This window comes from Myodes glareolus, chromosome 11, assembly GCF_982192425.1.
Source record: "Myodes glareolus chromosome 11, mMyoGla1.1, whole genome shotgun sequence".
Classification (NCBI taxonomy): domain Eukaryota; kingdom Metazoa; phylum Chordata; class Mammalia; order Rodentia; family Cricetidae; genus Myodes; species Myodes glareolus.
In genome coordinates, this window is record NC_142036.1 from 7,013,652 (window position 1) to 7,041,567 (window position 27,916).

Below are 27,916 nucleotides of genomic sequence, written 5' to 3' on the forward strand. Positions count from 1 at the left end.
GAGTTTATTAAGTATTATCCTATCTTCAGTAGTCACATGAGGGTATTCATGATCACAGAGGTATTTGTGATCATCACAGGACAACTTATAAAATTCAATTCTTGTATTCTACCATGTGGGGCCAAGGGATTGAACTGATATTGCTAGGCTTGTCAGTAAGCTCCTTTACCTGTTGATATTTCATAGGCTATCATGCTGTTATCTTGAATGGCTGAATATTTTTCAATGTTTTTTGGAAACTAAAACTGCTGTGACTACATGTGTACAATCACCATTTCAAGCCCTGAAGGTAGTTTTCCTTGTCTATCCACCTTGTATTCTGAGTATTACATTCTTACCAGTCCCTCTTTTGTGATGGTCCTTGATCTCTGAATGAGAGGTTGATACAGATGTTTCTTTTGTGGTTGAGTACACAGTCATTCATGCTCACCATTTTGACCAGTCAAGAACATCTACATTAATCATTACACAGCACACAAAAGCTTCTGTGATCAAGGCTAAGAGCAGCATTACTCTATTGGCTGTAAACATATTTATGAGACAGTTTCACAATATTACCATTAGCAACACAATGACAGTTACTACGGCTATGTCATCCCTAGTCATGGATTTTTGAATATGCTTATTGGGTTAAATATTTCCTATGTCACAAGTCACGAATACAGTTAGAAAGCATATGGTCAGTACATAAAAGACAGGTAATAGAGGGTGTATCTCCTTTGATGGTTGATATTGTGGACTAGTAGGTCTGGTATATCATTTCAATATATCATTGAAATATTTCATCTCACTGCGGGCTGCATAACAATGTTCTGCACTAGGAAACCGAGTCAGCAGGGAGAGTTGCCTGTTCAGTTCAAGGTTGATTTTTCTATGTTCTGTAACTAAACTCTTTACTTAACAGTGAAATGCACATTAAAACAACTTCATTGCTATATTTTTATTTCAATAAAATGATCATAAGAAAAAATTGCAGCAAATGCAGGCATGTATGCGGGAAGAGGGTAATTTTTACTCACCCAGAATGGGAATATAAACTAGTGTAGTGACTTTGAAAATAAGTTTTGTATTTCCAATAAAAATTAATAAATAAAACTACACTGAACCATTCCCGGCAGTGACCTTGGAACTCTCCAAAAACATGATGGTGCCCTTGACTGATGACCATATGCTGTCTACTATCGACATTCAGTACACAAAGGTGCCAGACTTCTGAACTTCATGAAGACAAGGTAGGCCAGCCATGTAAAATTCCCTTCGCGGTCCATGGCTCAATGCAGAAAACTTCACAGTTTTACGATCACAAGCAGCAGATCTCCAATAGGTTAAAGGACCACAATCTATTAAATACATCCAGGGCACAAAAATTTAGTTTCTTGTTACCTGTTTTAGACTAAAGTTTGAAGCAGACAGAGATTTTGAACTTTTCTTTTAACATGCATGGGTGTGTTTAGAGAAGGAGAGAGTCATGATCTAACTCCGAAGACAGCTTTATTTTTAATTGAATTCTAACCACAAAGGGACAATTACTTAGCAGCAGAAATAAATATTTGGGAAGATTTGTGAAATTCGACCCCACTGAAGGTGTGAAGCTGAATCCATTGATTAGGACATTGCTGTTGATGCTCAAGGAAACACCCAGTGATAGAGGTTCTGATGTCAATGAATGATTTTTATTACAAAAGAAACTTTTATAGAGTTTCTGGCACTGACATGAACTTGGCAGATCTTTAGCAAAATTTATTTTTTTACATGGCTTGAACTTAAATAATTATGTATGTGGATATAAAAAAAACTACACTGAGCCCAATGCATGAGTTCTTTAAGCATGCATTCAAAAATCCTACATCTTAAATAGACACTCACACACCCATGTTCATTGATTGTCGATTCATAGCATCTGGGATATGGAATCATCCTATTTTCCAACAAATAATGAATAGATAACAAAAATGTGTAACACTAAGACAATGGGATATTAGTCACTACTAAAGGATGAATGATCAAATCTATGGGTAAATGGATGAAACAAGAAAACATATGAGGAGTGTGGATACCCAGAGCTAAAAAGACAAATGGTTCATATTCTTTCTCATAACTGGTTCTTAGACTTTAATATTATGTTTTGTGGGCTTAATTTGGAGAAACCAAGAGAGTAGAAATGGGCCCTTATGATCTGTGGATTTAAGGTGGTGGATAGAGGAAAATACAGATTAACGAAAGCAGATGGAGAAAACAAGAGACAGGAATTTTGAAACATGATATGATGCTGAATAGTGAATAAAGGAGTTTCTGAAGGGTAAACTAAAATTAAGTATTATAAAAAAGCTAATTTTAACTCTAGGATCTTGAAGTGTAAGTAAAAGTAAAACTATAGAAGTTATAGAATGAATGTGGGGCGGCAAAACGCCCAGGTGATTGAGAGCAAAGGACTGTGTAGATGCACTGAATTACAATGTTTTTCTATAACAAAATGTTTGGAAACAACAAACAGTTCATACAAATCCAGTTTTAGATTTGGTATTTTAATTGAGTTGTTAGAATAATTTTGTGTTAAGGTAATTGTTTGGTTTTATGTATCTACTGATTCAATATTTTATCAAAAAATAAATTTAAGAAAGTTGAATACAAAATTAGAGACATCTAGTTAAGACTTGCAGTTTAGTAATAAGTCTTGTCTGTTTCTGATCATGCTCTATGGGTTGGGGACATTTATGCTTGCAGAAAACTGAGTAGAAATCACATGTGTGAGTTTTGTATTTTGTTTTAGCGTGTTAGTCTTTGAACACAGGTATCCTCATGAGGGACAGTACTTCTCTCCAAAGACAGTAGTTATTAATTGTATACCTCAGTACCAGGCACAGGAAAATCTCCTAAAATTTATGGAGGACCCCTCACAGGACACTGAAAACACTGTGAGGTATTGGTAGGGCTCTTGGTTGATCAGAAAAAAAATCCACAGTTTGACCTTATTACTGAGAAGAAATTTAATATCTCAGCAAATTGTAAGAGCCAGAAAGGTAGGTGACTCTAAGTAAAAAGGGTCTTCCTGACATGACGGGACTAATAGGTGCTCTTATGAACTCATAGAGACTATGACAGAATGCATAGAGCCTGAAAAAAGTCAAGCAAATGGATCCCTGTGTTGAGAGAGGGATATAGACACAGACTCTCACTCCAAACGAAACAGTTTTTGGAATTGTCCTAATACTGCAAAGGAAATATTTGTATTCTACAATAGAGTATCATTCGGCATATTAACCACACTTAAGATGAGGAGGGGAGGAAGTGAAAAATTTTTGTAAGTAAATGAATAAATAAATAAATAAAAAGAATAGACATGTGATCAGCAGTAGAAACACAACACAGAATTACCTCAGTGACATTTTTGTAGATATTTTATCACATACCATTTTGTTTGTTTGTTGATTTTTTGAGTATTATTGGTCTATTGCCTATGTTTTATAATTACAGAATTGTATTATTATGAGGTTTGTAAGTGTGTCTCTTGATAGTTTGATTGCAGTTGCTTTAATGCCTTTTTAAAGTTCTTATTTTCCTATTTCTTTGAAATTTTCAGAGAGAAGGAAAGTGAGTAGAGTTGGGAAGGTAAGGATGTAGGAAGGAACCTGGAGAACTTGGTGGAGGGGAATCAACGATCAGAATATACTACATGATTTTCTTAAACAAATAAACTATAAAAAGTAAATAGAAATAATAAAATAAACAAGAAACTAGAAACATGTTAAGAATTAGCAAAGATTCTTTCTTTGCTTGAGCATGGAAACATTATTCACAGCAGGCACAGCTCAGCTAGCAGACTTCAGAAAAGAAACCACAGAGATATATAGTCCCCCTACACACCAACCTCATCTCTGTACTATGCATTCTTGGCTCCACTGTGCCACCTGTTGGTCCTGAACTCCCCTACACACTGGTTTGTAATGGCTTAAACTGAAGTTGCACAATCTTGGCGGAAGCAGTAACATAACCCCGAAACTCACTACTCACAGAGCTCAGATTCAAGAGTAACAGCAATTGTTTATCTGGAGAGGTTGATGGTATGCTTCAGAGATTGATTTTAAGATGTGCCTATATAAATATCAATGTCCTCTCAATTCCAGGTTTACCTTAGGTGGCAGCTGGTTTCATCCCTAACAGTACCCAAGTGAAAGCAGGTGACACAAGAGAGAACAGGGTATTTGTTACCTTCATCAGGCTACACCTGGAGCTGAGCACCACAGGTTAGAAGCAAAGTGTGTCTTGATATCAAATGCAGCTCTCATGCATCCATGAATAAATTCCTGGCACACTCAAATACAGGAGTCAGCAGTAAGTTGAGGGGAAATGGGGCAGGCGACAAGAGGAGAGGAAGGAAAGGAAACTGTACTCTGAATGTAAAATAATTGCAAAAATGTTCATAATTTTAAACAAGGTACTTAGAAATCAAATGAATATATACATACATCAAAATATGAACCATCATAACCAAGTATGCCTTATCTTGGTAGTGGAGGGATGAGTGATATGTGTGTGTCAACAAATCCATTGAGTCAAATAAATGAAATGAAAGACAAAAAAATCAAGGCAACAATTGATGCAACTTAATCTGTTTCTCATATCACATTTGCATGTATTTAAAGAAATAAGTGGAGAAAGGAAATCACTTTGCAAAGGACCCTCCTGTATAGAGGATTCTTACACAGCCTTTTCTCTCTCTGTCTGCCATTTCAAACCCAGTGACCTTTTATTCCTGGACAGAACACAAATTAGTAAGGTTTTCAGGGAGTTAAATGTTTCCACCAATGATGGATACCTTTGGAAAATACTCCCACAAATATGAGAAGGAACTATGCAGGATTTTGTATGCATGTGTATAAGATTGTGAAGTGTACTTAACTATATAAAAGCAAAAATGAGTCACAGAAATGATATTCTATTACTTTTCACTACAATTTCATGATTTTCTGTAAGCATTTTATATTGCAGGGGAAAAACATATTCTCTTCTATCACTGGTCAGTATTGATATGGTGTCCTGTAGATTGTCCATTCACAGCAAAACACCCTTAAGGGATCACCTGCTACCTATTATAGAAGGTCAGATTTCCCTAAAATTTAAAGTTCTGTATGAGCTTATCTCAGCATTTTACCTTATCTGTTATTCTTGGTAATGTGTACAATGGAGCACTTGCTTCTGCAGTATGAGGTCACACTAATGGCTATCATGGATGACAGTGGAAAAGAGTCATTCCCAGCCAAAGCAATATGGAATTGCACAGACACACACCTCTCATCATAGAATCCACTCACAAATGACTGGACACAGTGAGATATTGATGTGGTGATCTGAACTTTTTCTCCTAAGTTAAACTAATGTTAGAGTCATAATATGTATGAGATAGTGTAATGTCTGTGAACATGAGAAAGAAATTTCCTGGAATACATGCAGACATTGGTTTCTATCTAGAATTTCTCATTCACTCTTTTGGTTTTTGCAGATGATATAATGATGTACATAAATGACCCCAAAAACTCTTCCGAAGACCTCCTACAGCTGATAAGTACACTCAGTGGTAGGCAGGATATAAGATCAACTAAAAAAAAATTAGTAGTCCTCCTATACACAAAGGATAAAGAAGCAAAGAAGGAAATCAGAGAAGCATCATATTTCACTATAGCCACAAATATCATAACGTATCTTGGGGTAACACTAACTAAGGAAGTGAAAGATCTATTTGATAATAACTTTAAGACTTTGCAGCTCATTTAAGTGGTCCTGCCATGCAACACTTATATGATGTTGATGAAAAACATGTGCTTTTTGGGTATTCAGCAGTAGCAGGAAAAAAAAAAGGAGAACCATTTTAAAATGCTTACTTTGTGGGCCATTCTGGCAGCACAAACATTGACACTTTCAGGCAGGAGATCCATCTACAAAGCATTTGAATATGTTTTTTGAGCAGACTGCTGTAGCTTGCTTGCTGGCAAGAACCTTGGAATGTCATAGAGTTATGGCAATAAACACGACTCTGTCCGGTACCTCCACCATGAGGCTGGAATCACAGAAAGCTAAGGAATAGGCTGGATCCAACTTTTGAAGCCACGGATTTAATCCTATCCATATTACTTAGCAAATTTAAGACTCACATAGTCAGAAAAAGAGAGAGATATACAGTAAAGATAGATTCAAAGACAAAATACCCTCTAAATGTTTACTGTGTGTTTGAAAATATATATAGACTTGGGAGAAAAAAGAAAAAAAGAGAGTAGTTGGGTGTGGTGGTCCCCACCTTTAATCACAAAACTTGGGAGGCAGGGACAGGCAGACCTCTGTGAATTAAAGGTGTGGTGGCACACACCTTTAATCCCAGTTCTTGGGAGGCATAGGCAGGTGGATCTCTGTGAGTTCAAGGACAACCTGGTATACAGAGCGAGTTCTAGGACAGCAAAAGATACACAGAGAACCTGTCTCAATGAGCCAAAAGTTAAAAGTAAAAATAAAAGTAATAGAGGTTAAAATAAAGCCACGTAAAAAAATACACAGAGAGTCTGGATACTGTATATTATTATGTTCTCTTTGAATTGTTTAAATGCTGAGGAAAGAGCAAGAGCTGATTAAAGATATTTGTTTATAAATGATGCTGAATTAAACCAAGATAAATATTTTGAAAATACCTTGACTTCAAAATTGAAGTCAAAAGGTTTGTTACTTTGGAGAAGAGGATTTGCTTTTGTTTCCACAGGAAAGGAGAGGCCGTGGATTCATTCTGAGTTAAGAAAAATCAGGTTTGATTAAGGGGGACCAAGTAAGAAATCTCTGATAGTAGCAGATGGTGCAGATATCTGAGTTTTACATCCAGAACAGTTTCAAGATGCTGCCTGAGATGATGAAGCCACAAAGGGTACTCCAGTTAGGACATGATCATAACTCTAAATTTTCTTTAGGTCCCCAAAAGATTATCAGTGCCCCCAACTATCATGAAATAGCCTGGAAAACTATGCCCACATTGCCAAAAAATGGACTATGGATGTTCTTCAAAAAAAATAATGTAAAGTGGGGAAAGTGTTTTGGGACCATGGTCTGTATTCTGCCAATTATATTTTAAATAAATGCTGATTGGCCAGTAACCAGGCAGGAAGGATAGGTGGGACCACCAGACAGAGTTAACTAGAAAAGGAAAATTCTGGGAAAAGGACGCAGTTGTAAGCCCGCCATAGAAGACACAAGATGTGACTACCACACTGAAAAAGGTCCCAAGGCATGTGGCTAGCACAGACAAGAATAATGGACTAATATAAGTTATAAGAGTTAATAAGAAGCCTGAGCTAATATAGTTAATGTAGACCTCTGTGCTTTTCTTTGGGACTTAACAATTGAAGGAACTGGGCAGGACAGAAAACCTCAGACAACAATTTAGTGTTCATTGTCGCTCTACATTTAAATGGATTTGTGTGACTGCTCTTCCACATAATAACACAGAATATGACTGGAGTCACCTTCAGACACTCCAGGTAGTTGGCATAATTCTGCTTTATCCATGGACATATATTCCTCCCTTCACCAGAAAATCGCTGACATGCTCACTCCGTGCACAAAATATGGTTGTCTCTGCTTCCTTCATTATCTAGGGTGATATTGAGTATATATTTCAAGAATTAATAGTGATCTGCATCCCAGTTGATTTCCGGATCTCCATGAAACCCAATCTTTTCTTTGGTATTGCTCTATAAAGCTGTAACAGTGAACATTGAAGATGGAGTGAGATGATAGACAAACACAAATGATGATGTTCAAAAGTACTCAACCATTCAAAACCCCAAACACACTGTACAACCAAGGAGACCACCAGGTTGATATCCAATGGCCTGTGAGATGGAATGACCTATCAGTATGGTTTTATGTTCTATAAAGGTTTGAGACTGTGGGGCAGGTTTCTGAGATTGTGAAGGAAGTAAATTTGGGACCAAGGAATAATGAATTGTCTCATAACCTACATCAATTAACATATACATACATTGATTTGATTAATGATTTTTGAGAAAAGTAATTTAATCATACTTGACCTACTTACAGGAATTATATTCCTGCATAGTGCATTTTGACATGTATCTAACATTCTAAGAGACTAGAACTTCTGTGGGAACACACAGCCAGAAAACTGTAGTCATGTAACATTTAAGATTCCGAAGAAATTTTGTTTTCCCAGCAGTTATTGTTTGGCCTTTACTACTCAAATACTTCAGTTTATTAAACACTACTTTCAAAATGTCCCATTCTCTTAGAATCCAGAGATGGATTTTTTTATCATACTTCATAATCAAAGTTTTCATTTTTTATTATTTTATTAATGGAGAAACATTTCAATGAATGTGATCATTGGTGAAAAGATTGTGAAGGTATGGTGTACACTAAATCAACATCCCTTCATTCACAGATATAATTTTGAAAAGTTCTTTCAAAAAAGTAAGAGACAAAACAACATTCAGAATGACTGTTTCTGTGAATGTCTTGAGGCTCATCTTCTCTCTCATGTCAGTCCCAGGGCAGCTTCCTGCTCCTGCGGGGTTTCTGACACACTCAGGATGTGGTTGCAACACTGTGGCTTGTACAGTAATAGACCGCAGAGTCTTCAGATGTCAGGCTGCTGAACTCCATGTAGACTGTACTGGAGGATGTGTCTGCAGTCAGTGTGGCCTTGCCCTGGAACTTCTGTGCATAGCCAGTATCACCATTACTAGGATCAATAGCTCCAATAAACTCCAGGCCCTGTCCAGGCCTCTGCTTCACCCAGATAATTTCATAACTAGTGAAGGTGTAGCCTGAAGCCTTGCAAGACAACTTCACTGAGGTCCCAGGTTTTCCCAGTTCAGGACCTGACTGATGCAGCTGTACTTGGGAGTGGACACCTGTGAAGGAAAAGACAGAGTAGATTGTCAGAGGCTTTTCCACATCAGTCCCTGTCTTCTCCTCAGGTTTGGAATTAGAAATCCCTTACCTGTCATTACTGACACAAGAAAGAGAATGATAGAGCTCCATGCCATGGTGTGGGCCTTGTGTGCTCAGTGACTATGGAGAAGACACTGATCATATGTTGTTGTCGGGTGTGGACATTCCTGTATTTACCATAAAAGACTCAGATGCTTTGCATATTTAAAAACAGAGGACTTCTTAAATAAGCACCTAGTCCTCTTTGAGAAGGTGGTGGAGGACAATTGAGTCAAGCAACAGGATGTGAAAGTTCAAGTCCTAATGCTGTCTGAAAAATGCATCTCATACGATTCTCTCAGCTCTTCAGGTGCTGTGGGTGTAAGAACAGGACTTAACCTCTCAATATATTTGTGGCCTGAGGCAGATTCTCCACTTTGTGACAAGGTTGTCATATTGATTTAGAGATGGTGGTTGTGATGATAATGGTGTAGACTGCAAATTTCAAATCATTCTAGTTTTTGAGAAATTATAGTCTGATTTTATATATATATATATATATATATATATATATATATATATATATATGCATACCAGAAGGATTCATACAAAAACTGACTGAAATGACGTAAAGAAACATACCTCAGAAATATTTGTACATTAATGTTTAATGCAACACTATCTATCACAACTTATGGAAATAAACTTCATGTCTTTCAGCAGAAGATTGCACCAAGAAGGCATGGCTGTACACATGACAAACAGGAATTGGTCATCTAAAAGAATAAAGAACTTATATCACCTTTAGGAAAATCAGTGTAACTCGAGATAAGTGCATTAATTAAAATTATGTTTGAAATACAGATACAATATGAAATTCTAAGTAGATTTTTCTATATTAAATAAGTACACAGAACTACTTATGCAAGTAACTAGCAATTTAGAAATGAAACTCTCTAGCAGAATATTGCAAAAGCAGGAATACCAGGAAAATGAGTGGTAGGAGTTACAGGGGAAATATGCACAGTGTAAAATGTACTGGTATGAAAATTCTAAACATATGTAAAGTTGTTATTTTCATTTTAAAAAATAATTGTGCTTAAACTGTAAAATTTTTATTCATGTATAAATTATATTGTGATCATGTCTATCCCCAAATATGTTCCTCTGACTTCTTTGGTACCTTCCAAAAAATAATCTCGTTTGTTTCATAATAGCACAGTTAAGTCCAAACTGTGCTATCTACATACACATAGGTGTATCATTCCATAGTAAAGAAGGTGATGAAGGAGCCTCTAGAGACCTTCCCAAAAGTTATTATACTTTTTTCATCAGTTATCCAGTAACTAATAGATCCAAAGCTTGGTGTTGACCAAAGAAGAATCCCTTCCCATAATGTTGCAATATTTCTTTAAATTTTTAACTCTTTTCTCATAAAGTACATCCTAATCAAAGTTTCTCCTTACTCTTCTCTCTCACCAATACTTCTGCTCTCCCCCCGATGCATCCTGCTCTGTCTTTGCCCCAGAAAATTGAAGCTTTTCCAGAAATGTCCATAAAATATGGCATACCATGCTAAAATAAAACCAGGCAAATACCATACCATCAGCCTGGATGAATCAACCCAGTAGGAAGAAAAGTGTCCAACAGGTAGGGTAAAGAATCAGACAGACTCCGTTTCCAGCATTAGTAATCCCCAATCACGTCAAGCTATTCAGCCATAACAGATATGATGGCTAAGGCAGCCCTACAGGATCTCTGATTTCCATGAACCCATATGAGTCTTCATTAGTTGGTTATGTGCAAAGTGATCTCATGGTGTCTATTGGCCCTCTGGTTTTTACAATCCTTGCTCCCACTCCTTAGTAGGACATTATGAATTCCACCTAATCTTTGGCTCTAAGACGTTGTGTTTGCTCCTATCAGTTGCTGGATGCAGTCTCCTTGGTATTAATTATGAAGATTCTTCTAGGTTCCAGTGACAGAACACTCTCCAGACAAGAATACTTAACTCTAGGTCTATGGTTTTGTGGCTTGCTTGGAGTCCTAACACCTCCACTTTAGACCTTGTGTGGTTACAGAAGGTATTCTATTTAGGAAAACTGGTACCATGGAAAATCTATGCAGTCTATGAAGCTAATACTATCAAAGATTCCTAGTAATGGGAGACATAGAGCCTGAACTGGCCATTTTTAATTATTTTTTAAGCTTTTCCATTGTATACAGTAGTAAAACAAGGCACAAATAAACCAAGATGCCTGTAAGAACCCAGGAGGGCAGCTTATGAAATTCAATTCCCATTTCTACCAAGAAGACACAAAGCAATTCAAAACATATTGCTAAGCTTGCAAGTTGACATCTTTATTACTCAGTTACTTCACAGACTCTCATGCTGTGATGATGACTTGCTTGGTCTGCTAAGATCATTACCTGGTACCTGGAGATGCTAAGAGTTCATATGTATAGTACCTATGTCAGGTCCTGAATACAACATTTCATGGCTACCCACCCCATATTCTGGTTCTTAAATTTGATCCCATCTTTTTAACGAAGGCCCCTGAGTTTTGGGTGCAAAGTGGACACAGATGGCTCATCTGAGGATGAGTACTCAGTCTTCCCTTCTTAGTACTTTGACCAGGTCTGAATGTTTACATTAATTATTACCAACTGCACACAGAAGTTCTTGTGATCATGGCTGAGAGCAGGACTAATCTATTGGTTGTAAAAATGAATATTTATATTACAATTTGACAACATGACTATTAAAAATGAAACTTGGCCTATGTTACCCCAAGTCACAGCCTTTTGAACATGTTTACCTAGGATGAATATTTACAATGAATTACTCAAAGAATATAATTAGAATAAAGTTGATCATCACATATCTCTCAGGCACTAGTGGGTATATCTTCTAGGAAGGCTGTTATCTAAGATTATAAGTTTTGGTACTTTATATGATTATTGATGTCCTTTCTCCCAATGCAGACTGAATAACGCCTTCCCATGTTAGGAAAGGTAGCTGAAGAGAGAATTTTCTATTCAATTTCTGGTTGATTTCTCTAGGGCATACAGTGATACAGTCCTTATCTCACACTAAAATGCAGTTCCTAACAACTTTAACATTCTATTTTTACCTCAGTTAGAATGACTATGAACAAGAAAATAAATAATAACAAATGCACACTTGGTGGTGGAGAAAGGGTGATCCTCATGCACTGTTGTTGACAGTATACACTAGTGTTCTGACTTTGGAAATTTCATCAAAAATACTAAATAAAATTATTCTATGCTCTAGATTTATCCCTTCAAGCATATACTCAAGAGACTCTAGATCATACTGTAAAGAAACTTGCACAACAATATTTATTGCTACTCTTTTCACAAAAGATGGGAAATGGAATTAACCTAGATTTCCATCAAAGAACAAATAGACAATGAAAGCTGGGGCACATAAACAATGGGATATTACTCAGTAGTAAAACAAAAATCATAAACTATATAAGTAAGTGTTTGAAACTGGAATGAATATGCTGAATGAGGTCATCCATGTCCATGAATACAAATGCTTCATGTTCTCTCATCTATGTGAATCCAGGATTTGAATATTTGTTTTGTGTGTTTAATTTTTAGAAGCCCAATGATTAGAAATGTATCATTAGGGTCTGAGGTATTAATGGAGAAGTATAAAAAAACAGGGACAAATGGAAACCAGAGGAGGACACTGTAGAAAGAAAGTCTCAAGCATGAAGTGGCACTTGGCGATTGAGAAATCAGGAATTGGTGTAAGGCAAACCAAAATTAGGGGAGATAAGAAAGCTGTGTGTAAATACAGGATATTGCAGCAGAAGTAAAAAATAAAGATGTAGACGACATGGTGTGTGTGTTACTTGACAAAATGAAGTTAGATTGCTTACAGTAAAGATAAGTGTACTATGGAATAAAGAGAAACATAAATTACCTTTGTTGATTCAATACCAGAACACGTTAAAATAATAAACAGTAAATAATTGCCTTGTTCCAAATTTGCAGTTTTCCTTTGTTGACAATATTTTTGTTGTTACGATAATAACATGATGAGAGCATTTGCATAAAAACTAATCAATTTTAAAAAAAGCTGTAGACGAACCTTGTCATATCTAGAGAAGACTGGAAGTTTAGCTGTTAGCGCTATATCAGTGGTCTGTTCTCATCATGATCTATTGTTATCTGGGTTATTGCAGAAACCTGAGAAGAAAGTACAGGATGAACTTTGAATTACATTTTAACCTGTGAGCCTTTCAACACAGGTCCTTCCTGGGTGAATAGTGTTGCTTTCCAAAAACATGAGTTATTAATTTATTATCTCAATGCCAAATTAGAATAACTCTCTATGAGTTAATAGTCAGAGAGGCCCGACAGTTAAAAATCAGTATGAGGTATTGAAATTGTCCCTAGTTGACCCCAATAACTCAATAGTTAAACTAGAAACAATTAAAAACTCAATAGATTGAAGGAGCCAGAGCAGATTAAGTGTCCCAAGGAAAATATCTTAGAGACATAACATGACTAAGGCATACATGAACCTACAGAGATTATGAAAGTATGTACAATTGCTGCAAAGATTTGATCCGAATGTGTTTCCAGTGATGAGAGAGAGAGGGAGACAGAGACACAAGCTCTCAACCCAAGGCAAGAAGTTTCAGCAATTTTTGCTTGTGAAGGAAGCACTAGTTTAGTGTAATTGAGTGTCATTGGGTATATTAACCACACTTAAGGGTGAATCCATGCCCAGGAGTAGATGGCCAACACAAAATGACCTCAATTGTACGTTTGTAGATATTTTCTAGCATATCAATTTATACTGCATTTCTTTTCATCTAATATGTTTTTGCATAGTACTATGGTTTCACTGTCAAATTGCTTATATTTTTTTGGTTTGATTTAGTCTATTTTAGTTTTGGTTTCTCTCTCTCTCTCTCTCTCTCTCTCTCTCTCTCTCTCTCCCTCTCTTTGTCTCTCTCTTTCAGTCTCTTTTTCACTCTCTCTATCCGTATCTCTTTCTCTGTGTGTTTATGTGTGTGTTTCCATATTCTTTGAATTTTTGCTTGTTTTAATCCTATTTTTAAACTTTTTTGTTTATGTGTTTGCTTTCTATAGAGAGAAAGATCTGGATGGAAGGGAAGAAGGAAGTATCTAGAAAAATTTAGAAGATGAAAATCAGTAATTATAATATATTGCATTAATATTTATTTAAATATATATAAATAGTAAATGAAAACTGAGCAAAATAAGCAAGAAAAATTTAAACCTCTGAAAATTTATTAAATAATTTTTACTGTTCTTGAGCATGGAATCATCGCATGTGAGTCACAGCAGGTGCAGATCAGCTAGTAGATTTTTAGTAAAAACACCACAGAAAATTCAGAGTAACCTCCACTTAATTCTTATCTTTTTACTTGGGATTCTTGGTACCATTGTGCCCCCTTCTGGTTCTGAGATCCCCTGCAGGTTGGTTCGTCAAGGCTAACACAGAAGTGGCCTTGTCTGCCATGAGCACAAGCATCCTTGCAACTTCAGTGCTCACAGAGCTCAGCTGCAGGGAGATATGGCTCTGGTTCTTAGGTGATGCTGACTGGATATTTGAGAGATGAATTTTAAATTATGCCTATGTGATTGTCAATGTCTCTCTCAATGCCAGGCTCTGCTAGGGTGAATCCAGTTCTAGCTGTTCCTGCATGTAATACACAAAATAAGGACAGACCTGGGTCTTTGCAGCTTTCATCTTGTTACAACTGGGGGAGAGCACCTGACCTCAGAGAAGCTCAGTGGATCTTGAGTTCAGCTGTGTTCCCCCAGGTGTTCATATATGAATTCCTGAGAAACTCAGACATAGGAGTCAAAAGAAAGAGAAGTAACAACTGTGACACTCATAGACCAGGTAAAACTCAATAAAAACACTTTCACATTCAGGAGATAAAAGTCAGGTCAATTTGAAATTCAACCCAATATATTTACTGTAAATATTTTAGAGAATGAAAGAGTAGATTTCTTTAACAAGGATCCTCATGGGTACAGAGTATATCTCTTAAGACAGTTTTCTCTCTCTCTGTCTGCTCCTCCAAATTCAAGATCTTCTTATTCTTAGACAGAGAATGTGTTAGTAAAGCTTTACAGGAGTTGAATGCTTTCACAAGGATGGATGAATTTGGAAGGTGCTTCCAGGAATGAGAAAATCCAAGAACACTACACAGTATTTTGTCAGTATCTCTGTTTTAATTTCTGCAGTGTAACTACAAATATTAAGACAAAAATTCGTGATACAAAAATCCAAGCTACTCATGTGGGTTTTGTCTAATTTCTAGACCATGAATCATTTGTGCCTAATATTGCAGGAGAAAATCAGCTTGAACCAGTAAGTTGCATGGTTTCTATTCTATAACTGACCATAATTGGTATGATGTCACTGGGTCTTTCAGTTCATTGGCAGCACCCTCAGGGCCACATCTAATTATGAAGGAACAGTTATCTGTACAGTTCAGGATGCTGAAGGGACTTAAGCTGGCATTTCTTCTTCTGTTCTTGTCAGAGTGGTGTCCACAAGTCTTCACCTCATAGTCTAGTTTGGTGGAATGCTGACTAATATCTTTTGTGACAATGTACAGGGGTCTTTGCCTGCTTAATCCATATGGCCTCACAGAGACATCTGCCTCATGTAATGAAATATATTCACAAAATTCTGGGCCCTAAAATTTTTGAGAGATGGCATAAGAGTCTGCTCCTAAGGTAAATCAATTGAGTATTTCAGCATATGCTATTCTGATGCAATGTCTCTGGAATTATGTGAGACTTTTCCAAAATACATGAACACATTCATTTCTAACATTCTCATCCACCTTTTCCTTGTGGATTATTTCCCAATTAAAATCTGTCTGAGGCCTGGTTTAATTACCCTTAAACGCACAGTAGTTCCTTGTGTTATTGTTTTTATATTTGATGCATCTTCACGACTTGATGTAGGTGTGTCTTTCTATGTGTTACTTTCATTGGTTAATAAAGAGAACCGGTAAGCAACAACCTCGTGGTGACATACAGGTTATTAGAAATGGGTTGAATCAATATGTAAGAGCTAGCCAAAATGGGGCTGGAGACAATGGGCCAGGCAGTGTTTAAATGAATACAGTTTGTGTGTTGTTATTTTCACTACAAAGGATGCCAAACATGAAAGACCTGATTAAAAGTGCCCCTATACAACAGGAAGAAGTTTGAAGAGAAATAACTACATCCATATTCCCAGATATTGTTTTTAATGTTCTTTTACATTTAAAGGGGGATAAGATATAGATATGAATAATTTGCATTTGTATGGATTTTTTAATTCATTAATTTATTTATCAAAAATTTCCACCTCCTCCTCCCTCCCGCTCCCCTCCCCCTTCCCACCTCTCCCTTGCTCTCCAGTCCCAAGAGCAGTCAGGGTTCCCAGCCCCATGGTAAGTCCAAGTTCCTCCCCTCTGCATCCAGGTCCACAAAAGTGAGCATCCAAACAAACCAGGCTCCCACAAAGTCATTCCATGCAGTAGAATAACAACCCAGTGCCCTTGTCCTTGGCTTCTCAGTCAGTCTTCATCGCTAGCCGCATTCAAAGTGTCCAGTTTGATCACATGCTTCATCACTCCCAGTCCAGCTGGAGACAGTGGGCCAGGCAGTGTTTAAATGAATACACTTTGTGTGCTGTTGTTTTCACTACAACGACTGAAGGGTCTGAGCATGACTTGCACTATTGCTGAGTCCCTTTGCAAATAGGTTTGCATCTGAAACCTGGATCATACCTTCTCACTCTTTCTCACTCACAGATTGAAACATCATAGTTTTCTCAGTGGTCAGGTATCTCAGCTGAAAAAAGAACCAATTTAGATATGTTTCTGCAGCTGTCTGGAATGTCTACTAGGTAATTTGCCTGTGGAGGAAGTTAGAGATAACGTCTACATTCCCCTCCCATGGAACATCATAAATCAGTATCTGGAATTACTATTGATAGAACACCTGGACTGTACAAATCAAAGAGAATGTCTATGATGTTTTATTAAATGTGGACCCAATACTTCTTATGGATGGGACACTTGATGGCACAATTAGATCACTGAAAAGCATATAAAGCAATTACAGGCCACCAATGTGCAATCATATGAGAATACTCATGAGAAACACTTGGTACACTGATTGGCATATGGATAAATTTAATGAAATGCATATGAATCTCTGTGGTTCTAAGGAAACATAGAGTCAATTATAGGACATGGATAATTCCTATCTATTGACAAGAGACTTAAGTCAAACAGGATATTATATGCTTTGAGTATGTGAGGCGCAAGAGTTGAAAAGGGGGCATGATAAAATTCCAAGATTCAACAAGTAAGAAGTAACCCTCATTTCTTCACTGAAAGTTGAATCTGTTCTGAAATCTCAGAGGGTTAGTGTTCTTTGAAAAGCAACTGTCATCACAGAAGGAAAACACACAAAAAATGTATATATGTACTCTGGGGTCATGCAAAGTCCTAAGGAGTAATGACATGTCTCTGCCACTCACCAATTTATTCCTATGGACCCAAAACTCATTATCAGCTCAAAAGCCTGATGTTTCTTGCATGCACTATAAGATGATATGGCCCTTGCAGCAGAACTGTAAAACAGCTATGTAGTTGAACCTTCAGTAAAAGGCTTGCAGCCATGGTGGTTGCTATATTCATTGTGTTTGCAGAATCTATTCACTTCTGAATTAGAATGTTCAAAATTTTTCTACATATTGATCAATCCCCATGTCACCATTGGAGAAAAGAAATAGTGTGTTTGGAAACTCATTGGTATTTTATGCATTATTTCTTATTTTCAATTTTTATATAAATGTGCTAATTTTACAATCTGGCCACAGTTTCCTGCTTTTTTCTCTCTTCCAGCTCCCTTCCCACACAATCCTTCTGTTCCACTCCTCCTCTATTTCTGTTGAGGAAAGGACAGTTCTCCCATGAGTATCAGTAAAATGTGTTGAATCAAGTTAGAGTGAGATGAATTACCACCCATGTACGTTGACTGGGCAAGGAGACAAAGTATGACAAGTAGGGCCCCAAAGCCAGTAAAAGAGTTTTATACATCCCCTGTTCCCACTGTTAGGAATAACACAAGAGGACCATGTTACCCAATTCTATCATATAATCAGCGGACCAAGCCCATTCCTTTGCAGGCTGTCTGGTTGTCAGTTCAGGCTCTGTGAATCCCTATGATACAAGGGTAGTTGATTCTCTGAGTTGTCCTGTTGTGTCCTTGGCCTACTGGCTCCTACTATCATTTCTCCACCTCTACTGTGGAATTCTTAGTGTGTCTGCTTCTGTTTCCATATTTTGATGGATGATTCCTCTCTCAGAATAATTGGAGAAGACACCAATCAATGAGTATAGCAGAATTTTATTTCAGCACACAGTTGCAAGGTTCTAACTTAGAAGTGGAGAAGAATATACACATATGTCAAAAAGTATTATTAGTTTGATAACATCTATTCACAGCATTCAGATTTCTCATGGGGAGAAACTTTGTGATGGAAGAACATGCAGAACAGGTCACTGTTCTCAGCTACCCTTCTCAATGACAAGCCCCAGAGATCACAAGTGCCATGTGTCTCTATGCTTCTCCTTGCTTAGATATTCATTCAAACCGAGTATGTATCCCCAAACTGTAGAGCAGGTTGTTGTGGCTCTGAGGTTCAATGAAATGCAATATGCTATGAGTACAAGGCAGGGTATTGGGACTTGGGAAGACTATGAGTGTGGAACATGTGACCAGCGGTTAATCTCTGAACCTACCTTCCTGATACCATGAATAAAAATCGGAATGATGAAATCCTTTTTATTAGTAACTGAAAAATAATTTTGGACATCTCCTGAGATTTAGACTTTGATGTATTAGGCGATCAAACACTTCTACTCCAAGATATTTGCCCAGTTATGGTAGTAACCTGAGCTGATATTAATATCAACATGGGGATATGTATCAATTTTATTAAGATTAAGCTTTCTCTTCTCTATATCTTGAATGAAGTGTCACTAGGAAAATTAATATGCAATAGAATTCATTCTTAGTCCTGTTATTACTTTCCTCAACCATTATCCGCTCTTTTGAGCAAGTCCTCATGTTACTCTTCTCTCTCCTCTCAGTAGCAAAGAAGCTCCTTGCTCCTTCAAAGTTTCTGACATGCCTCAGATGTATTCTGTGACTCTGTGTCTTGCACAGTAATAGATAACAGAGTCCACAGGTGTCAGTATGTTGAGATCCATGCAGGCTCTGTTGAATATGGTGTATGCATAGACTGTTTCTCTGTCCTCAATGTTTTTGCTTATAGTATATTCTACCAATGGTTGGGAGTATGATTTTAATCCATTCAAGCCAAAATGCTAGCATCTGCCTCACCCCACTCATATTGGGGAAGGCATGAGTCAAAAATCTTACAGGACACCTTTACTGAAGTTCTAGAACCCCTCAATTCAGACACAGACTTCTGCAGATGAGACTGAGATTAGACTCCAGTGGAGTGGAAGCAGTGGCTGTCACTGTCACTTCACCCACATTCCCGTCCTCAGGCCTAAAATTAAAGATTCACTTATCTGTAGCTGCTGCCACCAGGCCAATCATGATCCAGCGCAAGATCATGTTGAAAACATGTGTGCTCAGGGACTAAGGACAGAATTGTAAAAATATGCTGCTGTAGAGCTTATGGAGATCTGTTTATATACAACCAGAAACTCTCTTATTTACAACTAGAAATTCTGTAAGTTATATATTCATGAGGGAGGTTATCTTAGATCAAAGATCAAAAATTGATCCTGTTTGAGACAGAACAGAAAGAAAATTTTGTTTTAGGCAGCAACGTGGTGAAATATGAGCCTCAAATCTGTATAAGGAAATGCATTTTTTGCTCCATCCTGGTCTTTGTGCACTCAGAGGTCTTCCATCCCACTGAGAATCAGTTCATCACATGCATTAATGTGAATTACCCTTCAGAGGTTCTAGGGAGACCTGAATCTCCTTAGTTTCAACAAGTTATTGTGATGTGAGAAGGTCCATTGAGATTATCATGGTCCAATAAGACACTGGCACAGAATATTGGAGACTGCTGTCCATGACAACACCAATGATCAGCAAGACTATGGAAATCTATGATATCAACTGAGAAGTCTTGGGATACTTTTTCCCAAAACGTTTTTCAGGGTTGTGAGGCCCACATAATCTTAATCTATGCTGATAAGTGCTTCATGCGTATATAGAGACAATAGGAATGCAATGTGGTTTTTGTTGGGTTAACAAATGGGTAATGTCAACTACACCATAAGCTCTGAGTGTAATAAAATTGTGAATGGAAACCAGGGTCTGTTGAAATCTCAATGATCAACTTCCTGTTCTACTGCTACTGCCACTTACTTTGTAGGGATCAGTGAGTCTACAATGACCCCTTCCAGTCTTAGGACCCAGTTTCTTTAACTTTGTCTATGCTGTCAGACTCAGTCCTTTTATAATGGCTCCTCCTTCTCTTTTTCATTCTCTAACTGCTGGTGTTGAGTAGATATTTAGTGAACAAATTATAAGAGGGGATTTCCTTTTTCTGCATATTAAATTGTCCTGCAGTTCCATCGGTGGTGACAGAAATGACCTCTATTATGAATGCTATGGCTGTATATTTGTGTCTACATTCCTTAATTTTATTTCAACATATTTACTTTTATCTCTATAATTTAGTGTTTAAAATTATTTTAAAAGATATTTGAAAATACTCTTTATGCACATTCCTGATTAACATCACATACATAAGAACATGAATTTGATTCAACTACTCAAAAATAACAAAATAAAAAAACACTATTCAAAACACTGAAAACTATATTCACATATCTTGGCTACCATTGTTGAGAGTTTGTACAGACGCTAGCATTGTGCTCAGCATTCAAAATGAAGTTTCTTATTGCATTAGATTAATAAAGAAATCTGTAATTAAAATAAAGAAATCTATAACTGCTGAGGATGTATTATATTGGAGGGTTTGACCCTTATGTAACAGCTATATCAACTCATCTATGTCTCAGAGTGCACTGGAGAATAGGGGATAGAAAGTATGATAAAAGAATGAGAATATATGCGCATCAGAGATGTTTCTTATACATAAAGTAGCTATTTATTCAAGAAGTAGCTATGGTTCTATGTATGACTCCCGCAGATTGAGAACCTCACAGGTTCATCATGGACAGTGGCAGAGTATCCAAGGCTTCACTCCTTCCTAAATGACTATTGACAAAATGGATGTTGCGAAATGTGCTGTCATTTCTTCAATCATATACCATCTGGTAGCACCTTCAGGATATCTACTTCCCCCATTCAGTCAACATAAATGCAATTGGTCACATATAAAGGAAGATAATGATGTGCAACAAAAAAGGAAATGATGAGAAAGAAGAATGAGAGTGAAAGTAACCAAAATCCTTTACACATATTTATAAAACTTCCTAATAAATATTTCAAAATTAAAAAAAGAAATTATTTGGAAGTAATGTAAAATCATCTATGGTGTTAAGGTTTTTCTCTATATAAGAGCAGGCAGATCAAAAGGGAAATGAGTTCAAGGAGCAAATATTAACTTACCTCAGAATGAACAACTTCTAACATATGTTTGGCCAAAGGGACTCACATTTGCTACAAGACAATCTTAGCATGATACTCTCCATATGAGTCACATAGCATCTTATTTGTTCCTGGAGAGACTGACTCCTAGAGGAACCTAATTAGTGACTGTTTAGTAAAGAGACATTCTAATGATGTTTTTTTGAAATATTAGTTTTTTTCATTTATTTTTTTTCAAAGTATACAAAGGAAGAAAGAAAGAATCTTTAACAAATAGTGCTGACAAAACTTGATGTCAACCTGTTGAAGAATGAAAATAGATCCGTATCTATCACCATGCACAAAACTCAAGTCCAAATGGATTACAGACCTCAATATTAATCTGACCACACTGAACCTGATAGAAGAGAACGTGGAAAGTAGTCTACAGCACATGGGTACAGGAGACCACTTCCTATGTAGAACACCTGTAGCACTGACAATAAGAGCAACAACGAATAAATGGGACCTTCTGAAACTGAGAAGCTTCTGTAAAGCAAAGGACACTGTCATTAAGACAAAAAGGCAACCTACTTATTTGGAGAATAACTTCATCAACCGTGCAACAGACAAAGGTCTGATATCCAAAATATATAAAGAACTCAAGAAACTAGACATTAAAATGCTAATTAACCCAATTAAAAAATGGAACACTGAACTGAGAAATCTCAACAGAAGAAGATCAAATGGCCAAAAGACATGTAAGGTCATGTTCAACCTCCTTAGCAATCAGGGAAATGCAAATCAAAACCACTTTGAGATACCATCTTACACCTGTCAGAATAGCTAAAATCAAAAACACCAATGACAGCATTTGCTGGAGAGGATGTGGAGTAAGGGGAACACTCATCCATTGGTGGTGGGAATACAAACTTGTGCAACCACTTTGGAAATCAGTGTGGCAGTTTCTCACGCAATTCGGGATCAACCTACTGCAGGATCCAGCAATACCACTCTTGGGAATATACCCAAGAGATGCCCTATCATACTACAAAAGCATTTGTTCAACTATGTTCATAGCAGCATTGCCTGTAATAGCCAGAACCTGGGAAAAGCCTAGGTGCCCCTCAATGAAAGAATGGATAAAGAAAGTGTGGAATATATATGCACTAGAGCATTACTCACTGGTAAAAAACAATGACATCTTGAAATTTGCATGCAAATGGAAGGAAATAGAAAACACTATCCTGACTGAGGTAACCCAGATCCAAAAAGATGAATATGGTATGTACTCACTCATAAGTGGATTCTAGCCATAAATTAAGTACTTTGAGCCTATAATTCGTGATTGTTGAGAAGCTAAATAAGAAGATGACCCCAAAGAAAAACATATAGTTATACTCCTGTATATTAGAAGGAGACAAGATTGCCAGGCAAAAATTGAGAGATTGGGGGTGGGGGTGGGGTGGAGATAAGGGGAGATGGGGAGAGAGAAGTGAAAAGGGGAGGATGGGGAGAGCTTGGGGGAATGGGATGCATGTAAAGGAGGAAGGGTAGATATGGGAACAGGAAAGTATATATCAATTAAGGGAGCCATTTTAGGGTTGGCAAGAGACTTGACTCTAGATCATTCCCAAGTGTCCAAGGAGATGCCCCCCAGCTTGTACTTTGGGCAGCTGAGGAGAAGGCACCTGAACTGGCCCTATCCTATAACCACATCGATGAATATCTTGCATATCACCATAGCATCTTCTTCTGGAGATGGATGGAGATAGAGACAGAGACCCACATTGGAGCACTGGACTTAGCTCCCAAGGTCCAAATGAGGATCAGAAGGAGGGAGAACATGAGCAAGGAAGTCAGTAAGGGAGGGGTGCGCCCACCCACTGAGACAGCATGGCTGATCTAATGGGAGCTCACCATGGCCAGCTGGACTGGGACTGATAAACCATGTGATAAAACCGGACACTCTGAATGTGGCTGGCAATGAGGGCTAACTGAGAAGCCAAGGACAATGGCACTAGGTTTTGATTCTACTGCATGTACTGGCTTTGTGGGAACCTAGTCTGTTAGGATGCTCACCTTCCTAGACCTGGATGGAGCCGGGAGGACCTTGGACTTCCCACAGGGCAGGGAACACTGACTGTTCTTTGGAATGGAAAAGGAGGGGGAGGGGGAGGAAGGGAGGAAATGGGAGGAGGTTGAAATTTTTAATTAAAAAAAGAATGACACTTATCAATAAATAAATAAATAAATAAATAAAGATACTTTTGGGCCTTTGTGATAAATTTTATTGAGGGTAAATTAAATTTTCACATTGTTTTATTTCTTGCTACATAAGTTGTTTTCTTTTATTATTATTTAAAAAATACCAGTCCAAATTCCCCCTTCCTCCTCTCCTCCTAGTTCCCTTTAGCTCCCTCCACAGATTTTCCTCTCACCCCTCCAACCCTAAGGGAGTGCCATGCACCCTGCCCTTTGGAAAGTCCAAGGCCCTCCCTACTATGTCTAGGTTGAGCAAGGTTTACATCCAAAGAGAATAAGGTCCCAGGAATCCGGTATATGCAAGTAGAGACACATCCCAGTGTCATTATCAATGGCAGGGCTAGGTCAACATATCAATCAGTGTACTCCATCATATAAATAAACTGAAAGAAAAAAAGCCATATGATCATTTTATTAGATGCTGAAAAAGCATTTGTCAAAATCGAACACTGGAAATTCTCATGTTGAGAATTCTCTATTTAGATTTGCACTCCGATTTTAAATGGATTATTTAAAATTCTGATGTCTAATTTCTGTAGTTCTTTATGTATTTTGGAGATTAGTCCCCTGTATGATGTAGGACTGATAAAGATCTTTTCATATTCAATAGATTACCTTTCTGTCTTATAGACTGTGTCCTTTGTTTTACATAAGCTTCTCTGTTGTCAGGGTTTCTGTCCCGCCCAGTCCCCCAGTCCAGTTACCCCAATCAATAAGTCCCAAAGAAATCACACAGAGGTCTACATTAGTTATAAACTGATTGACCCATTAGCTCAGGCTTCTTATCAACTCATATAACTTACATTAGTCCATGATTAGCCATTGTTCTTATCTGTGTTAGCCATGTACCTCATTAAGCAGTGCAGTCACATCTTGCCTCTTCTGTGATCAGGTCAGGAGTGCAGAGGAATGGGCTTCTTCCTTCCCAGAATTTTTCAATTCTCATTGATCCACCTCAATTTCCTCTCTTGTTGTCCTGCCTATACTTGCTGCCTGGCTACTTGCCAATTAGTGTTTATTTAAACTATAATTTACAGAATACAGGTCATTTTCTCACTCATCTTATACCACTTTTTTTAAACAAAGGAAAGTATCTATAGTCCATTTTTTTGGAAATGTGGGCTTAAGTTTCCAGGTTACTTCCTGTTGGTTAGGGGCACTGATAATCTTATGGGATCTAAAGAAAATTTACAATTATGATCAAGTTCTTACTGGAGTATCCTGTGAGGCTTAATCACCTCAGAAAGCAGTGTTCAATCTTTTCTGGATGTAGAACTCAGACATCTGGGCCATCTGTTCCTACCTGAGATTTCTCAGGTGGTCTTCCTTTATAAAACCTGATTTTTCTTAACTCAGAATGAATCCACAGTCTCTCATTTCCTTTGGAAACAAAAGTAAATCCTCTTCTACAAAGTAACTTCAATTTTGAAGTCAAGGCATTTTCAAAATGCCTGTCTTGGATTAATTCAGCAGCATTTATAAGCAAATATCTTTTTGCAGCTGTTGCTACATCCTAAACATTCAAACAATTCAAAAAGAGCATAATAACAAACAGTATCCAGACTATCTGTGTATTTTCATCTTTAAGTGGCTTTATTTTAACCTTTATTTCTTTTATTTTTTAATTTTTGGATTTTTGAGACAGGATTTCAATGTATATCTTTGTCCTGGAACTCCCTCTGTAGACCAGACTGTCCTTGAACTCACAGAGATCTGCCTGCCTTTGCTTCCCAAGTTCTGGGATTAAAGGTGTTTGCACCACATCTTGAACTCACAGAGGTCTGTCTACCTCTGTCTCACAAGTATTGGGATTAAAGTTGTGTACCACCACACCCAACTACCCTCTTTTTTTCTTTTTCGGACTTCACCATTTTTCTTTTCTCTCCCTGGCCTGAATATATTTTTTATCATATGGTAAACTATTTAGAGGTTTTTTCATCTTTGAATCAATTTTTACTGTACATCTCTCTCTTTTTCTGATCATGGTGAGTCTTTAATTGGCTGAGCAATATGCAGAGGATTAAAGTCATGGCTTCTATGGGTATATCCAGCCCATTCCTTAGCTCTCTTTGATTCCAGGCTTATGGCAGAGGTATTAGCTGCAGTCATGTTTATTCCCACAACTCTATAACATTAACAGGTTTCTGCCAGCAAGCAAGCTGTAGCCGTCTAATCACAAACCACACTCAAATGCTCTGTAGCTGGACCTCCTCCCTGAAAGAATCAGAGTTTTCCATGGCAGGATGTCCCAGAAAGCTGTACTTGTTTTAGGAAAACCAAATTGGACTATGAAAGGGGCTTTCTTAGTCCACTTGCTGTTGTTTTGTCTTTACTGGCCTAATCCATATTATAGCTTATTCTCAACTATTTCGGAAACACTTTCATTCCCTTAGATTTAAGAGATATTTATATCATAATGTAATGCCACAATCATATTGTTCTTATTTACTTCATAAAAATTAATCATGTCAATGGACGTGGTGACTGATAAACAGCAGGTCAAGATATAGCCTACTCTAAAAGCATTCTGAATTAGCATCACTTCATTCCTAGCAGTCCTTTAGAAAATCTGACAAAGACTCTATAAGACTGTGAAGTGGTCAAGGGACACTTAGAGTAATCATTTTGGAGCGATGCTAAAGGACAATCTTCTCTGCAATCTTAGACTCACGGCAGCTTCCTGCTTCCCCAGGGTTTTTGACACACTCAGGATGTGGTTGCAACACTGTGGCTTGCACAGTAATAGACGGCTGAATCATCAGATGTCAGGCTGCTGAGTTCCATGTAGGCTGTGCTGGAGGATGTGTCTGCAGTCAGTGTGGCCCTGCCCTGGAACTTCTCATTGTAGTTAGTATCACCATATCCAGGATAAAAATACCCAATCCACTTCATTCTCTGTCCTGGCTTCTGCTTCACCCACTCAATACTGTAGTCAGTGAAGGTGTAACCAAAAGCCTTGCAGGACAGCTTCACTGAGGACCCAGGTTTTCTAAGCTCAGGACCAGACTGCTGCAGTTGTACCTGAGAGTGGACACCTGTGAAGAAAAAGACATAGTGTATATCACTGACACTTCAGTCCCTGTCCCTTCCTCAGGTTTGGAACTGGAAAGCTCCTTACCTGTATTTACAGACACAAGGAGGAGAATGGCCCAGCTCCATGCCATATTGAAAATCTGTGTGCTCAGTGACTGATAAGAGGACACTGGTCATATGTTGTTCTTGGGTATGGACATCCCTGTATTTACCATAATAGACTCACGTTATTTGCATATTCATGAGCAGGGAACTTGGTTACTAAGGACCCAGTCCAGAAGGAGAAGGAGTTAGAGGAGACCTGTAAAAGGCAAAAGAATGGTGAGGGACAAATCCTAATCCTGTGTGAAGGAATGTATAAAATGCTCCTTTTCTGAGCCCTGAGCTAATGCTGAGGATATAAATAGACATATAAGTTCTCAATAAATTTCAAGCCTGAGAGAGTTGCTCCTCTTTGTATAAAGCTTGTCAGTCTGATTTATAGATATTGGTTGTGATAATAAAGATAGTTATGATAAATTTAAAACTTCTTAGTTTGAAATTCTTCAGATTGATGCAATTAATATTTGTCTTTCAAACAGAACATAAACTAAGAAAATTATCAAAATGAACACAAGTAATTGTACTTCAGCAACATTTGCACAACAATGATAATTGCCGCAACATCACAAAAACTAAATTATGGAAATAAATTATGTATCTTTCAACAGAGGATTTTATTAAGAAGACATATTTATGTAAACAAAATGTTTATATGAACCACACATGCAAGAAATATTGAACTTGCATCACTTATAGAAAAATAGATGCAACTAGTGATAGCTATATTAAGACCATCTAAGAAACACAGACATAAAATGAGACTCTTATTAGTAGTTTTTGTGAAATTCTCTAGTAGAATCAAGGAAAAGAAGGAGGGGAAAAAATAAGGGTAGAAATTATAGCAGAAATATACACTGTACAAAATACACATGTACGAACATTCTAAACATATGTAAAAATGTTTCACATTTAATTATTAATATTCTTTAAAATTTTATTCCATGTATAAAATATAGTATAATCATATCTATAG

The 27,916-nt window shown here is 37.4% G+C and overlaps 1 pseudogene and 1 gene segment (V, D, J or C); both read right to left on the reverse strand.

Moving 5' to 3' along the window:
• Positions 1-8,440: 8,440 nt before the first annotated feature.
• Positions 8,441-27,916, reverse strand: part of LOC148120330 (Ig heavy chain V region 102-like) — a 176,082-nt gene continuing 156,606 nt past the window's right edge. Inside the window, 1 exon segment of the V gene segment in view lies at positions 8,441-8,909. Within this exon segment, the coding sequence occupies positions 8,581-8,909 (329 nt within the window).
• On the reverse strand, positions 26,515-27,014 carry LOC148120331 (immunoglobulin heavy variable 1-84 pseudogene; annotated as a pseudogene). The gene is made up of 2 exons (XR_015739270.1): positions 26,927-27,014; positions 26,515-26,843 (listed from the first exon to the last, which is right to left on the reverse strand). The product of XR_015739270.1 is annotated as an immunoglobulin heavy variable 1-84 pseudogene (transcript).